This window comes from Sinocyclocheilus rhinocerous, unplaced genomic scaffold, assembly GCF_001515625.1.
Source record: "Sinocyclocheilus rhinocerous isolate Xijiao unplaced genomic scaffold, SAMN03320098_v1.1 scaffold382, whole genome shotgun sequence".
Classification (NCBI taxonomy): domain Eukaryota; kingdom Metazoa; phylum Chordata; class Actinopteri; order Cypriniformes; family Cyprinidae; genus Sinocyclocheilus; species Sinocyclocheilus rhinocerous.
The window spans coordinates 74,046-90,353 of record NW_015642829.1 but is presented as its reverse complement, the minus strand read 5'-3'; the positions used below and the strand labels follow the sequence as shown (position 1 = coordinate 90,353).

Genomic DNA, 16,308 nt, shown 5'->3' with positions numbered 1-16,308 from the left:
CAGAAAAGCGCAGTTTAGCTATATACACAGATTACCGCCAAAGCTCTTGCATAATTGGTTCTAAGACCTCATGTTAAACTTTCAGATTTACAGAGCAATGGCTTTAACATGCAATAGTATTTAGACATAAGCTAACAATTCTGATGTTGCATAATACTTATAATGTTATAGGACAAGTCCAAGACTACACGGCAACCCCTCTTTGGCTCCACAGTATACAGATCAACACCAGGATTGTATTGTCTTTTAGCCACTTGAGGTTTCCTGGCACTGTTCTTGGTTTCCCACATTGTCATGGTTTCCTCACAAGCAGTGTAAAACATGCAAGGGAGGAAAAACCAGACAATGATGAAAAAAACATTTGATTTTTTTTCACTTTTTTGTTTTTGTTTTCTTTAATTTTGCACACCTACTAAACAGACATTAGCCTATTCCGAGTGTGTTTGTATAATGTGTGTGTGTGTGTGTGTGTGTGTGTTATATTTTTTCCAGCAATGTTTGTTCATCAAAGTATTTTTTATTAAGTTATTTGTGATCCAATTTTGCCAGATTTTTTTACTGTTATTACTCCTTATACCCTTTAATGACTTATTTACTTTTTGTGCATCATAAAATACATAATTCTATTATTCTTATAAGATTATGACAATGTATTGCTCAAAAGTTTGGAATAATTACGTTTTTTTTTTAATTCACCAAATCATAAAATCAACATTCGAATCATTTCTGCAGGATCATGTGACACTTAAAACTGGATTAATAGCTGCTGAAAATGCAGCTTTGCTATCGCAGGATAAAGGACATTTTAATATAGTTATTTTAAATAAATATTTTAATAATTCAACAGTTCTTTAAAGTTGTAATAATACTTCGCAATAGGTTTACTGTATTTTTGATCAAATAAATGTAAACTTGGAGAGCAGAAGATATTTCTTTCAAAAACATAAAAAAATGCATTAACTTTTAACCGGTAGGCTACTGTATATAGACTACGGTAATAAACAAACCTTTTGGTTAATTAACATTGGATTAACATTCAAGTCAAAGTTGATTTTATCCTGTTTTGTTTATCTTATTTCAGGCAGGCAAGCAACTGCTGTGATTTTTGCCTTATTGTTAATTATTAAGAGTAGCCTAATTTGCATTGGTAAAAAAAGAACGTTGTCTCTCAAGGGATTCAGACCTTAGATTTACACTTCCCTTCTCGTGCGCACACACACACAGAGACACACAGGCTACACAAAGAATTTGCTCTTTTCCTATTGGTTGTTGCGTTTCTACACGAACGCGTGATTGATACTCACATATGAGTTGAGCCAACTGCTGTGATTTTTGCCTTATTGTTAATTATTAAGAGTAGCCTAATTTGCATTGGTAAAAAAAGAACGTTGTCTCTCAAGGGATTCAGACCTTAGATTTACACTTCCCTTCTCGTGCGCGCACACACACAGAGACACACAGGCTACACAAAGAATTTGCTCTTTTCCTATTGGTTGTTGCGTTTCTACACAAACGCGTGATTGATACTCACATATGAGTTGAGCTGCAGCAGTGCCGCTGATGCTCTGCTCCACACACTTGAAAGGGGCTTTGAAAGTGAACGTGAAGTAGCACAGCCGCCGTTCACAAGCGAAAATGGGAGTTGGGGTAAGTAAAATATGTTTCAATAACTGTACGTGCTTAATTTGAAGCATATTAATATTTAGGGAGATGCGCTTATGACGGATATTTTCAGAAAGATAAGGATTATATTGAGTATGTGAAGATCGCTGGTGACAACTAGATGTTACCACGAATTTTGTATAACTTAAACGAAAATATTATTAATATAGCCTACTTATATTCTATCTCAAATGCATGGCTGTTATAAAGTTATACACACACCAAATATGCATAGGTGTATGTGTAATTTATTTACATGAGACCCAAAAGTCTGAGACCAAATTGAATAGATATATAGAATAGACAAGTCTGTGATATATGTGGTAAGTGATATATACATATATATTTTAAACAAGACCAAAAAATGTGGGTTTCAGATTCAATTTTGTGTAATTGTGCTGTTGTTATTTATTGTTTCTTATGCTATGATTGTATTTTATATTCAGTTTGACTAAGAAGTAGGAGTGTGTAGGCTGTAGTATGACCTGTGCAGTACATGCAGTTCTCATCACTATTCATCACTATTTACGGCATTATTTGCATACTTAGTGTGGAATAAGGATTTAAAACTGTGCTTACACTGTTTCAACTTTTTTAAATATTTGTTCTTGTGTAGTGTAGTAGTTTACTTAGGCATTTCCTTACTTCCTAATGCTAGTTCTAGAGCCACAGGTTGTTGTTTCAGAGTGGAGTTTTCTCTCCTTCCATTAAGAACATGGTGTGCTTTATCTAGGTCAGTGCACCTGAATTACCACAAAACTTTCCTAATCCTTTGTAATACGAATAGAGGAAAGATGTCAACATGCAGTTACTTTTTGCCTCCTAATGTGCTGCAGCTATTTTCACAATGTAGACTCAAAGTTCTTTCACTGTACAACCAAACAGCTGTGTTAATTGGGACTGTTTACAACTGCTGTGAATTTGTTTGAGGTCATACAGTGAAATCAGATCTAATTTGGAAAAACATCCTTCAATAAATTTTTTTTATTCTCACAAACAGTTGATCCTGTCACACTCCTGTGTGTGTCGCCACTAAGGTGGCATAACATGTTTGCCTGAGGCAACAATTGCACTGAACTCTGGTTGACTGAACAGGTGAATAAAACATGAGCACTTTGTGTGGGTGTTTATCTGTTGCGTGTTTGCGGATATGTGACCCTCACAGATATTCTGAGATAAACTAATGATACTCATGAGAACTCGTGTATGCTTTGGGAAATGAAATGTACTGAGGGAAAAGGCTTTGTTGCTTCTGCTTGTTTCTTTTCATTGGATAGAAGCCAAGATGACATGGTTGCTTTTATGTCCCTAGTTGAGATTGGCCCTCTGCCACAGAACATTATTAGATTTGTGCATTCCATGTAGCAGATCACGTCAAGAAAAAACTGATCCCTTCTAAATACATAAAAGACCCTTGACAACTCGGGAGGTTGGCAGCAATCTGAATATGTTTTGGTAATCAGATAGTTGGGCTTGCTCCCATCTTCACCACAGGAGATATAAGGTAATAAGTTCAAGATTCAGAAAGTATCTAAAAGCACCATAAAGCTTTCATAAAAGTGATAACTTGGAAAGTGTAGTGCACAAATCGTACGGATCAATTAAATTTTGATTTTGAACCTTTTTAGAAGCTTGAAAACTTCAGAAAGCTTAGTAACTGCAGGAAAAATTGTTAACAGCACAGTCTTTAGAATTTCTCATTTTATGTTCCATAGAAGAAAGAAAGTCAAATGGGTTTGAAACAACATGAAAGTAAGCAATGACAGATTTTATTTTATTTTATTTTTTATTTTATTTGTTTTGTTTTGTTTTTGGGTTAATTATTTTATTTGTTTTGTTTTTGGGTGAATTATTCCTTTAACTTTTTCCACAATATTTACTCAGTAAACAATTGACTCAGTAACAAGATCTTACAAAGTTGTTATTTGATGTTTCGAACATCTATTTTAGGATGGACGGGACCAGTACGAGCTGGCGGCAACGTCAGAGCAAGGAGGAAAGAAAAAGAACAAAAACAAGAAAAAGGACAAGGATATGGATGAGCTAAAAAAGGAAGTGGATTTGGTAAGACTTTACATAGCTTTGGTCAATATGGTACACTCTGATCATTTTTCCAAGACTGAATCTTTCTGTATCAAATCTATTTCAGGATGATCACAAACTGACTTTGGAAGAGCTCCACCGTAAATATGGCACAGACTTGAGCAGAGTAAGGTCATGAAATGTCTCCAAGTGTCATTCTCTTTTATGAAATGACTCTTATTAAATCTCTAGTGATTAATAAGTAACATTGCCCTCTGTTTGACTCCACCAGGGTCTCACAGGCGCCCGTGCAGCAGAGATTCTGGCCCGTGATGGACCTAATGCCCTCACTCCACCTCCAACCACCCCAGAGTGGGTGAAGTTCTGTAAGCAGATGTTTGGAGGTTTCTCCATGCTCTTGTGGACTGGTGCCGTTCTCTGCTTTTTTGCATATGGCATTCAGGCGGCAATGGAAGATGAGCCAGCTAATGACAATGTGAGAGGGAATGCTGAAAAAATATTTAAATGTGTGTTCTGCTTCTTAGATGTGTTTTACCTAGTCTTGTTTATCCCTTTGTGCAATGCAGCTGTATTTGGGAGTTGTGCTATCAGCTGTGGTGATCATCACTGGATGTTTCTCATACTATCAAGAGGCTAAGAGCTCAAAAATTATGGACTCTTTCAAGAATTTGGTCCCCCAGGTAGTTTTTTTTTTCTAATTTAGTTATTTTTGCAATTCAATTTGTCTTGAAACCTTATAAACGAATGTATAATAATGTATAAATAAATTGTAGTTTTGTATCCTTATGAATTTTTTGTTCAGATTTAACTTTTTTCTTTTCTAGCAAGCGTTGGTTGTCCGTGATGGTGAGAAGAATCATATCAACGCTGAAGAGGTGGTGGTTGGTGATCTGGTGGAGGTAAAAGGTGGTGACAGGATCCCTGCTGACCTGAGAATCATAGCCTCACATGGCTGCAAGGTTATTATGAGCCGCTATATCTGGCCTGATCAGTGTAGTGTGAACTTCACATTTCCTTGCTGTGGCAGTGACATTATGTAAAAATAGCTTTTAAATTGGGTGTTTTAAGGTGGATAACTCCTCTCTGACTGGAGAATCAGAGCCTCAGACACGGTCCCCGGATTTCTCAAATGATAATCCTCTAGAGACCAGGAATATTGCTTTCTTCTCCACCAACTGTGTAGAAGGTATTTTATATTCTCATTTACTACAGATGTTCAATAAAGTGTTTTACTCCTATATTAATTCATATTTTTATTTTAATATTTACACTTTTACTTTTATTATTACTCATTATGCCATTATGTGGCGACAAATGACTTTCTTTATGAGTGAATCATTGAGTCATTGACTCAACCGATTCATTAAAAAACACTGATTTGCTCAGAAATGAAACAATGGAATGCCAGTGATTAATTCTACTGTGTTGTTATTTCTACTTTATTTGCAGCTACGTTTGTTGGCAAAGCAAACATAGACAAAGTAACTTGTGATGTTGTATCTAAAATGAAAATTACTCAATATTAACTTCTTGTTGTATAAAAGCAGTATCACATATGCAAGTTATATCATATGTGAAATGTTTTTTTTTTCCAGGATTCTTTGTTCAATATAAAGTTCAAAAGAGCAGCATTTTGAAATAGAAATCTTATGTAATATTAAGCGTTTTTACTGTCAATTTTGATCAATTTAATGGGTCTTTAATGAGTCACTGCTCTGTGTGTGTTCATGGTGTGTGTGTGTTCACTTGAATGGATTAAATGCAGAGCACAAATTCCAAATATGGGACACCATACATATATATCTATATATAAAATAGTGTAACGGTAGTGTATATTTTACATTAACAATTTTAGAATAACAGCCTGATACTTTGGTGTCCTCTGTTTCTCATTCAATACTTCACATTTGTTATAGGTACTGCACGTGGCATTGTCATTAGCACCGGAGACCGTACTGTAATGGGCCGAATCGCAACACTTGCATCTGGACTAGAGGTCGGGCGCACCCCCATCTCCATTGAGATTGAGCACTTCATCCACATCATCACAGGCGTGGCTGTCTTCCTGGGCGTCTCTTTCTTTATTCTGTCTCTTGTTCTTGGTTACTCCTGGCTGGAGGCTGTTATCTTTCTTATTGGCATCATTGTGGCCAATGTGCCTGAAGGTCTTCTTGCAACAGTCACGGTTAGTTAGTTTAAACTTACTTTGTTTGAAGATTAGGCCCTAAAATTTGCATGACACCTACTCTCTGTTTCTTGTTCTTTAGGTTTGTCTCACCCTCACAGCTAAACGCATGGCTAAGAAAAACTGTTTGGTTAAGAACCTTGAGGCTGTTGAAACGCTGGGCTCAACCTCAACCATCTGTTCCGATAAAACTGGCACATTAACGCAGAATCGCATGACTGTAGCCCACATGTGGTTTGATAACCAGATTCATGAGGCTGACACCACAGAGAATCAGAGTGGGACCTCCTTTGACCGCAGCTCGGCCACCTGGGCATCATTGGCTCGTATTGCTGGGCTCTGCAACAGGGCTGTGTTCCTGGCAGAACAGACAGATGTGCCAATTTTGAAGGTTAGTTTTTGATTTGATGCACAGCAATTATATGGCTAACATGTGTCACAGGGTGTAGGTCAGTGCACAAGTTATACAATGACTTTTGGAGGGGATCTGCTTTTTTAAAGAAGCAGTGCAGTTTGTGTTTGTGTTCTGAAAGAAAATATATATAATGGTTCAAATATATATTATTTATTTATTTATTTATTTTGTCCCATCCAATAATGTAATGTATGTCATCTCTTCATTGTGGATATTGTTTGTAATATTTTCTAATAAATTTCTTTTTATGTTTTTATGTTTAAATGTTTAGAGAGATGTTGCTGGTGATGCGTCTGAATCTGCTCTTCTGAAATGCATTGAGCTTTGCTGTGGATCAGTGAAAGAAATAAGAGACAAATACACCAAAGTGGCAGAAATTCCCTTCAACTCTACAAACAAATATCAGGTACTGGAATTAGGATCTTGCATCTCTACTTATAGTACAAAAATGGGTTTTCATTTAGGATGTCAGTCAATAAAGAATTCCAACTCAAAGTGTAAAATATGCTAATTTTTATATATTAATTAACATGTTAAATTGACAGCCCTGATACTACTAATAAAATACATCTCATCATTATCTGAAATTATTTGGTGCTTGCATTGGCAGCTGTCAGTGCACAAGAACCCAAATGGTGGCACAGAGTCTAAACACCTGCTGGTGATGAAAGGAGCCCCAGAGAGAATCCTGGACCGCTGTGCTAATATATTGATCCAAGGGAAGGAGCAACTTTTGGATGATGAAATGAAAGAAGCCTTTCAGAATGCTTATCTGGAGCTTGGGGGCCTTGGAGAAAGAGTTTTAGGTAAAAGAGAAAAAGCTGCTTCTTCAAAGAAAAGTTGTGAGTTCACCTAAGCACATTGTGGACTGATCATTCACATTCTTCTCCAACAGGATTCTGTCATTTCTACCTCCCTGATGAACAGTTTCCAGAAGGTTTCCAGTTTGATACTGAAGATGTGAATTTCCCTACTGAGAATCTGTGCTTTGTGGGTCTCATGTCAATGATCGACCCTCCACGTGCTGCTGTACCTGATGCTGTGGGCAAATGCAGAAGTGCTGGAATCAAGGTAAAGCAGAGATGCAAATCCATTACAATGTGCTGAAATTATTCTATTTTACACATATATTTCTCAACTGTTAGGTTATCATGGTAACCGGTGACCATCCAATCACTGCCAAAGCCATAGCAAAGGGTGTTGGGATTATTTCTGAGGGTAATGAGACTGTGGAAGACATTGCTGCTCGCTTGAATATACCTGTCAATGAGGTCAATCCCAGGTATTGTGTTAGTTTTACTAAAAATGTTACTCTTAATTTGTCCTTACATGAAGCTAATAAGTCAATAAATTACTCTCTTTTCAGAGATGCAAAGGCCTGTGTGGTTCACGGTGGAGACCTGAAAGACCTCACAGCTGAACAGTTAGATGATATTCTGAAGCACCACACAGAAATTGTGTTCGCCAGAACGTCCCCACAGCAGAAACTTATTATTGTTGAGGGGTGTCAACGTCAGGTAATCATTGAACTTCTGAATATACCTAAATAATGGGCTGTGTACTGAATACTTCAATTAGACAGTTCAGAACAGTGGTTTTCTAAATTTCTGATGCCAAAGATCACCAAATATGATTCCCCTTGTGAGGGATCCCCTTTCTAAAATAAAAAGGCAGCTAAGTATTTTTATGTACTTTACAGAAGTTTTTGAAAGAGATGAATACTTTTATTTTTCCATAAAAAAGTATCACAGTTTTCACAAAAATATTAAGCAGCAAAGCTGTTAGAAAATGTTTAGAAAATTGCAATTTTGTGTTAATGTTAAACATACGTGTATACATACATATATACATAAATAACCATTTCTGTTCCAAAGGGAGCCATTGTGGCTGTAACAGGGGATGGTGTGAATGATTCTCCAGCACTGAAGAAGGCTGATATTGGTGTTGCTATGGGCATTGCTGGCTCAGATGTGTCCAAACAGGCTGCTGACATGATCCTCCTGGATGACAACTTTGCCTCAATTGTCACAGGTGTAGAGGAAGGTACGTGAGACCTTTTTTCATATCTTCTCAATGTTGTGGGCTCCTTTATTATCGTGTTCTCTCCACTCTAGGCCGGCTGATCTTTGACAACTTGAAGAAATCCATTGCTTACACCTTGACCAGTAACATCCCTGAGATCACACCCTTCCTGTTCTTCATTATCGCCAACATCCCCTTACCTCTAGGAACTGTTACCATTCTGTGTATTGACCTGGGAACAGACATGGTCAGTGCAGAACTCACTGGGTTATTTTCTTTTTCACACTTGCATTTGGTACTTTATCTCTACAAGAGATGACAGTTAATCATTTTGTTTTGTTTTCAAGGCCCCTGCTATTTCTCTGGCATACGAGGCTGCTGAGAGTGATATCATGAAGAGACAGCCCAGAAACCCTAAAACAGACAAGTTGGTGAATGAAAGACTTATTAGCATTGCATATGGACAGATAGGTAGGTGGCTATTTTTTGGCTTTGTTTCAGTAGCTAAAATAGTAGAGCATGGCGCTAAAAGTGATAAAATTGTCAGTAAATTTCCTAGAGAACACATCCAAGAAGAAGATTCCAGAAGACTGTCGTTTTTAATGATATTTGACCAGGTGCTAAATTAGTATGTTGATCCAAGTTTTTCCTGACTAACATGCTATCATATAAAAACTCATGTCAAAATGTGAAAATGGCTTCACAATTTACAAAGAGTTTTAATGCAAGATTTTATCTTCTTGTGCAGGTATGATTCAGGCTCTGGCTGGATTTTTCACATACTTTGTCATTCTTGCTGAAAATGGCTTTTTACCATCAAGACTACTAGGAATTCGTGTATTTTGGGATGACAAGCATATTAATGACCTGGAGGACAGTTATGGGCAACAATGGGTAGGTGTTATGAATTACTTCACAGCTGTGAACCATACATTTGCTACATGTTAGACAGGGGGAGGGATATTCTTATTCTAGAAAGCATTGTTTTGGATAAAAATATGTTTAGTGCAAGTGCAACATGAGTCAATAGTATTACTGTATTTTCCCCAAAAGAAGAAGTCCTTTTAAATGCATACAAAACTGTTGAAAAGTTTGGGATGGGTAAAATTATTAATGTTATTTTAAAGAAGTCTCTTCTCATGTTCACCAAGGCTGTATTTATTTTTTTATGTAATTTATTCCAGTGATGGCAAAGCTGAATTTTCAGCAGCAATTACTCCAGTCTTCACTGTCACATGATCCTTCAGAAATCATTCTAATATGCTGATTTGATGCTAAAGAAACATTTGTTATTATCAATGTTGTGCTGCCTAATATTTTTTTGAGAAAACTTGACACTTTTTTTTCAGAATTCTTTCGAGAACAGCATTTATTTCAAATAGAAGTCTTTTGGAACATTATAAATGTCTTCACTAGGGCTGTCCTCGACTAAGGATTTTTCTGGTCGACTAGTAGTCGTTCATTTTAAGCATTAGTCGACTAATCGCACGTTTATTAATAAACCATTGAAATCATTATTATGAGCCTTTAATTGCCTACGTAGCCTAACATGCGCTCAAGCACACGAATAAAGCTTGCCACAGTGCACCGGCAGAAGTAATGGATATGAATGTGTCAGTGAAAAACAGTAAGGACACTGCATTAACATTTTGATAATTTTATAAACTAGTGCTTTCTTTGTTTTCGGTTTAAGAGATGAAGTCGGCGACAGACTCGTCATCCCCGCAGTACTGCTGCGCCTGTATGCATGTTTCAGACGTATTACATAATCTGAGAATATTTGTTTTACATTTCATTTGGTTCATTTGAAAGTAGACATTTCACTCTCTCTATATATATTTTTCATGTCCGTAAGGTAAAGATATACACGTTTTGCTCCAAGTTCACAGAGAATGAGACGGCAGAAAGCGCATCCTGTTTGCTTTCATTATTTCACAAAAGCGCGATTTGTTTTTATTGTGAGTGCACACAAATAAACTTAGAGTCTTTACAGATTTGAAAGATGTATTACTCTTATCTGTATGAGCAAAAATGACCAGTATTTTAAGAGCAAGTGAGCGCACCGGCGCCTCCATCTGTTCTGCAGTGAGCGCGCCACTGTTCAGTTTCCACACTCCGCACAGAAATTGAATAGCGCACATCTCTCTAGGTTAACATTAGATTGAGCGGCCATGTAAAGTTGCTAATACTTACATATTTCAGATGATAAGCCATATTTGAGGTCGATGAATGATAGGTGAGCGTGTGGATGTCCTGTCGGGTGTACTGTATTACCACATAGACCAGCCGTTAACAATCTGTCCGTCACAAACTGCGTGACTTCGCCTGTGGATTTTATTAATTTTTTTCCCCGCGACTAATAAAATTTTGGTCGACCAAGCCTCTTCTGATCGACTAACCATTAGTCGACTATTAGGGGGCAGCCCTAGTCTTCACTGTCACTTTTGATCAATTTAATGAATTCTTGCTGAATAAATGTATTAATTTCTTTAAAAACAATCTTACTGACTTTTGACCAGTAGTGTAAAATTGAATGTAGTCAACAGTTAGTCAATTTAGGTGTGCATTAGCATTTAGATTTGCCTCAAAGCTAACAGGCATCTACTAAAAGCTTCAAAACCCTAATTTTAATGAAGTCTTCATAAGTGATACTATGAAATTATTGTACCAAAACAATGTTATGTTTTTTCAGACATATGAACAGAGAAAGATTGTGGAGTTCACTTGCCACACAGCATTCTTCGCCAGCATTGTGATCGTGCAGTGGGCCGATCTGATTATCTGCAAGACCAGGCGTAATTCTGTCTTCCAGCAGGGAATGAAGTGAGTCTGGGAGAACAAATGAGCTCTGAATAAGCGTAAACCATGTTCTTGAGGAGATTTTCTTTTATTCATGGTCTGTTTACTGCATTTTTGTCCTACAAGGAACAAAATCTTGATCTTTGGATTGTTTGAGGAAACAGCACTGGCGGCTTTCTTGTCTTATTGCCCTGGCATGGATGTGGCTCTCAGAATGTACCCACTCAAGTAGGCTAAAATGTATTTGTATAAAATAAATATGCAGTTTGTTCTTGGCTGCTTCTTTGGTTTATATTCTGTGCTCTATCTACAGGCTCAATTGGTGGTTCTGTGCCTTCCCGTACTCTCTTCTCATCTTTATTTATGATGAAATCAGAAAGCTCATTCTTAGACGGAACCCCGGAGGTAATCAGGAAATTGCAACCTTGTTTTAACCAATTGTACTGTATTGTAGGATTTAAATGAATAGTATACAAATGTATGTCTAAGTACTGTATGAGTACATCATTTTATATTTTTCAACTGTAAAAGTACAAATAAGTTTTTCTCTCTTTGCAGGTTGGGTGGAAAGAGAGACATACTACTAGACCATCATGTTAGCACTACTTCTCTGTGTTATCTTTGTGGTGTAACATTAGTTTTGCTGTTTTGAATTTAACCTGTAAATTTTTAAATATTTTTATATAGAATGATTGTAGTACTAAGATTCTGCTGACATGCTAAATATAGACTTGAAAAACTTGGAAAAGTTTTTAATTGTGTAATTTGAATAAACCGTGTCGACTTCCACACAAATGTGGTCTCATTTAATAACTTACTGCCTTGTATGTCAGAGTAAGTTTTGTTTTTTTGTACTTGCATGTCAGTTATCTTGTTAGTATGGAAAGACTTATGGACTTATAAATGCGCCAGTGATGTTTTTGTTCAGGTTGTAAGTGATGACACTACATCATTACTACATTTCCAAGTGTAATTCACATAAGAAAGTTAACTTATACTTGTGTATAGATGTATTCATAATATTTATAAATGTTTTTAAGAAACACAGAAAAAATACTTCACAGCAGCAGTGTAAAAAATAAGAGACATAACAAGGATCGGTAAGGTTGCATGTTATATAGTTTGTACTAGAATGTGTGTGTGTGTGTGTGTGTGTGTTTTATTTGCTCACTGGATGGTTCTTTCGAGATGGCTAAGAGCCTAGTAACCCAGAAGAATAGAATCATGTTGGCATGGATACACAGCAGTAGCCCTAAACTATTTCATTCAGAATTTAAGGAACAGAATGTGCCTGTGTTTTCCTCTCCGTCATTATTCATTTAGAGCCCATTGGAATGTTAAGCCACTCTTTTTGTTATCTTCTGCAGTGGTCCAGTTGATTTGGCATAACACACACACACCAAAACTGAAATGAACCACTCATTTTCCCACGTAAGATGTAGAGTAATTCAACTACTTTTTTTCTTCTAAGTTATGACTTGTATTGTGTACTGTATGATAAGTTTTGAGCGTGAGCAACATGAAAGGGTAGTGAGTGACACATGTCTCCTTTCCACTTCTAGATCAATACTTTGTCATCAGGGTTTGAAATTAACTTTTTCACTCACCAGCCAATTTGGTAAAACTAATTGTTCAGAATGTGTAGTTTTACTAGTTTACAAGCTAATAAAAAAAACTTGTAATCATTCAAAAATGTGTAAATGTTCAATAATTCAATGTTGTATATAAAAAGTTATTTATATTTTAACATTATATTATGCATTTATATTATTTTAGGAACAAAACTAAATTAACATATAAAAATATATTTTTTATTGAGATTTGATGTAGTGACACAATTTTGCGTCGTGATTACATAATGACGTCATCACACAATGACATCACGTCATTTAGCAACTTTAGCAACAAATCGACCTTCCTTTAGCAACCTCCCCTGAAAATTAGTTGGCAACAGTGCTCCCGATGTCCAGTAGCTACATCGCTGGGTATGTTCAAGTAAGCTAGATATGCCCAGATGCTGCGCAATTAGGGTTATTTAATATATCATGACATGGCTTACATGAACTTCCTCAAGAAATTAATTAGTAAACATTTTACGAAAAGTAACCCACCAAATTGGCTAGTGATTTGACAGCGTTACCCGCCACAGCTGATTTTTACCCGCATTTGGCGGGTTGGCGGGTGTTAATTTCAAACCCTGTTTGTCATCATTCAGTTTATTGGTGCATAGTGCATGCTATTCTTTTTTTCTTTCTTTTTTTTTGCAGTCAAATAAAATGCTAAAAATTGATCTCAGTCAAACTTTGTTGTGAATGTGAGTAACAACATCTCATTTTGGCATATTGAGTCTACAACTGAAACAGTAGTTGAATATATACTGTTAAGCTTACATATTGTTCAGGAATATCTTGGGAATCAAGGTCATGTCACTGCATGACATTTTTTGGCCCCCATGAGGAAACAAGCTTATAAATCATACAGAACGATCTTTTTAAAAAATCTTAAAATGCAGAAAGGTTTGTGTGAGGGGTAGCTTTGGGGATAATGTTAGGGTAAGGGGATAGAGTTCGTACAGTTCGTACAGGTTAAAAAGCATTACATTTATGAAATGTCCCCATAAAACACGGAAACCCAATATGTGTGTGTGTGTGTGTGTGTTTGACTGTATGGCACAATTTCTACATTTACTTTTATTCATTTAGCAGATCCTTTTATCCAAAGTAACTTACAATTGAGGAATACAACAAGCGATTCAACACAGGAAGTGCTCGTAATACAAAGTTTCAGACATTGTTCAGATTAGTACAAGTACTAGATGGGGATTAAGGGAAGAGAAAGCAAAGTATTTATTTATTTATTTTCCCTTTATTTAATTAAAGCTCCTCATGTGTTTATGCCAAACCCAACACCTGACCCTAATCTGACTGATCCTGATCCTGATCCAGATCCTGACAGAGCCAGATGGGTCCACGGTCAGTATTACTCTCATTCATGTCAATTCTGTCTTGTTTAGGCTAATTGTCTTTTTTACTTGCATTTATCCCCTTGTCAACCTTCTTGTTCCACACCTGTGCCTAGATAACCTATTGAGTGTTTTTATACACCTGCAGTTTGTCCCTTTTCAAGTCAATGTGAGCCAGAAACCACATTGTGTGAGCCATATACTTTATAGGTATGTCCTTATATTTTGTAATTATTTTCCTGATTTCCTATTAAAATACATATTTTGGATTTTAAATTATCTTAAATGCTGCACTTGGGTTAAAATTTTATGTTGCATTCTCAAAGCATTAAAAGAGGCCTGCAGAGATATTGAGGCATGTGAGTGCAACATTCACAGCATTCTTTCCTTAAACAAAGATTGTGAAACATATTGTGTGATGTAAATGAAATAATCTGGTCAACAATAGAAAACAAATGCTTTCGTGCGCGCTAGATTTAAATAGAAGAAGGGCAGGATTTTGAGTAAACAACTAGCTTACTTAACTATCAGTCTGTTTTTGATACAAAGCTTTTTAATGCCTTCAGACACATATATATATATAAAATATAACATGCAAATCTTTTGGACTACTTTTACTTTTGGGACAATCACCTTCCTCTCATCCCTTAGCCTCGCGTTTCACGGATGAAAACAACATATTTGGAGCAACATAGTGGAGAGTACATGAGAGCTATTTAGGAGAACTATTCCTCCCCATTTTTTTAGTTAAAGTGTTTTATTATGTATATTTTTTACAGCAAATAAAGTAGTCCTACTGACAAAGATATCATCTGAGAGAAACTGAAGTAGCAAATGACTGATATTGAGGTTATGCATAGTAAATTATACTGTTTTTTTTTCTGAACAAAATTTGCAATTTATATTAACTGAATATTAATAACTAATGATTCATATGTACTGCTGGTATGGTATTTTTTGGTCCTTTTTGAAGCTTGATAGCTGTGGTCACTTTGAACTGTTGATGTATAGAAAATAGCTGCATGATGATTCTTTAAACATTCTTCTTTTGTGTTCCTTTAAATTTGAGAAGGACAGTGCAGTTAAGGCCTAAAAGGCCTCAAGAGCTTTTTCAATACCTTTATTAACCCAAAGCACTGAGTTTAAGCTCAAGCTTTTGTCTTAATCAGAATGTCGTATATTGTTTTCCACTAAATGTGACTTGGCGGTAGCAGCATCAATCCGCTAGCCTAGAGAGAATAGAGCTTTTGTTGGATTGAAAATGGGACTTGATTCAGGGGCCCATCGCTCCGTGACAAGAATGAAGTGCAGCTCTAAGCAAAAAGCTCAGTGGTGAAATTGTAATTTATTTTCTCCGCTCTGAGACAAGCACATAATCATGGAGTTATTTGATTGACAATAAAGCAGACTTGACTTGACTTGACTTGATGGGGCAGGAAAGCACAATTTTCTCATGACGTTCATGTAATCAATAATTGACATTATTGATAATACTATATTATAATAATGCTGCTTATGCTTTGAAGGATTGCCACTGGAGAGATACATTTGAATGTTGTGCTTTATGCAATAGGGATCTTTTTATAGGTGCAATTATTAACACTGAATGAACAAAATATTTAGTTTGATTTGTTTGAAAAAAAAAAAAGTTTAATTTCTTTCTGAAACAAGAATTATGGAATTATGGCTTATTTACTGGTTGCATTATTTTATTTTATTTTATTTTATTTTTAAAAAGGAAGAGTGTAAGAATAATGAAATTGTGTCTCTTCTTCAATGATGGGTTCACTGTGTCCATGGAATTCGTGTTTTTGTACTGTTTGTTCGGCAGAGGTCAAACTGTACTATTGCACACTGTCCTCTTATTTTAATATAGTTTGAGGGGGCACATTAAGCTTTCACTAGGTTACGTAAGGGATGAGAGATGTAAACAGTATGTGGTCTTTCTTTGCTTTGGACCTGTTGCTTTCAGAAATAAATCCTGCTGTTAAAGGATAGTTCACACAAAAATGTAAATTCTGTCATCATTTAGGCCTACTCACTCTCATGTCATTCCAAACCCATCTGACTTTCTTTCTGGAACACAAAAGAAGATATTTTGAAGTGTTTGGACAATTGTTTTTACCCATATAATGAATGTCAATGGGATCCAAAACTCTTCAATCCTTGCGTTTTTGAACTTCACTTCAGTGCTTTCCTGTAGTACAGTAGCGCTATATG

The 16,308-nt window shown here is 36.1% G+C and overlaps 1 protein-coding gene across 1 annotated transcript; it reads left to right on the top strand.

Annotated features, from left to right (window-relative positions):
* Nucleotides 1-1,511: 1,511 nt before the first annotated feature.
* atp1a1b (ATPase Na+/K+ transporting subunit alpha 1b) lies at nucleotides 1,512-11,939 on the top strand. The gene is made up of 22 exons (XM_016573961.1): nucleotides 1,512-1,647; nucleotides 3,613-3,726; nucleotides 3,812-3,871; nucleotides 3,977-4,180; nucleotides 4,272-4,385; nucleotides 4,530-4,664; nucleotides 4,774-4,891; nucleotides 5,622-5,890; nucleotides 5,973-6,281; nucleotides 6,577-6,711; nucleotides 6,916-7,111; nucleotides 7,201-7,376; nucleotides 7,451-7,587; nucleotides 7,672-7,822; nucleotides 8,180-8,348; nucleotides 8,420-8,574; nucleotides 8,675-8,798; nucleotides 9,076-9,221; nucleotides 11,020-11,150; nucleotides 11,253-11,354; nucleotides 11,440-11,531; nucleotides 11,685-11,939. Exons 1-22 carry the CDS (start codon nucleotides 1,636-1,638, stop codon nucleotides 11,711-11,713), a joined length of 3,078 nt encoding a protein of 1,025 aa, XP_016429447.1. The 5' UTR covers nucleotides 1,512-1,635; the 3' UTR covers nucleotides 11,714-11,939.
* The last annotated feature ends 4,369 nt before the right edge of the window (nucleotides 11,940-16,308 follow it).

Coding starts and splice junctions, on each gene's coding strand:
- atp1a1b (XM_016573961.1), top strand. Junction 6,712..6,915: donor ACTCTACAAACAAATATCAG/GTACTGGAATTA, acceptor TTGCATTGGCAG/CTGTCAGTGCACAAGAACCC. Junction 9,222..11,019: donor ACAGTTATGGGCAACAATGG/GTAGGTGTTATG, acceptor ATGTTTTTTCAG/ACATATGAACAGAGAAAGAT.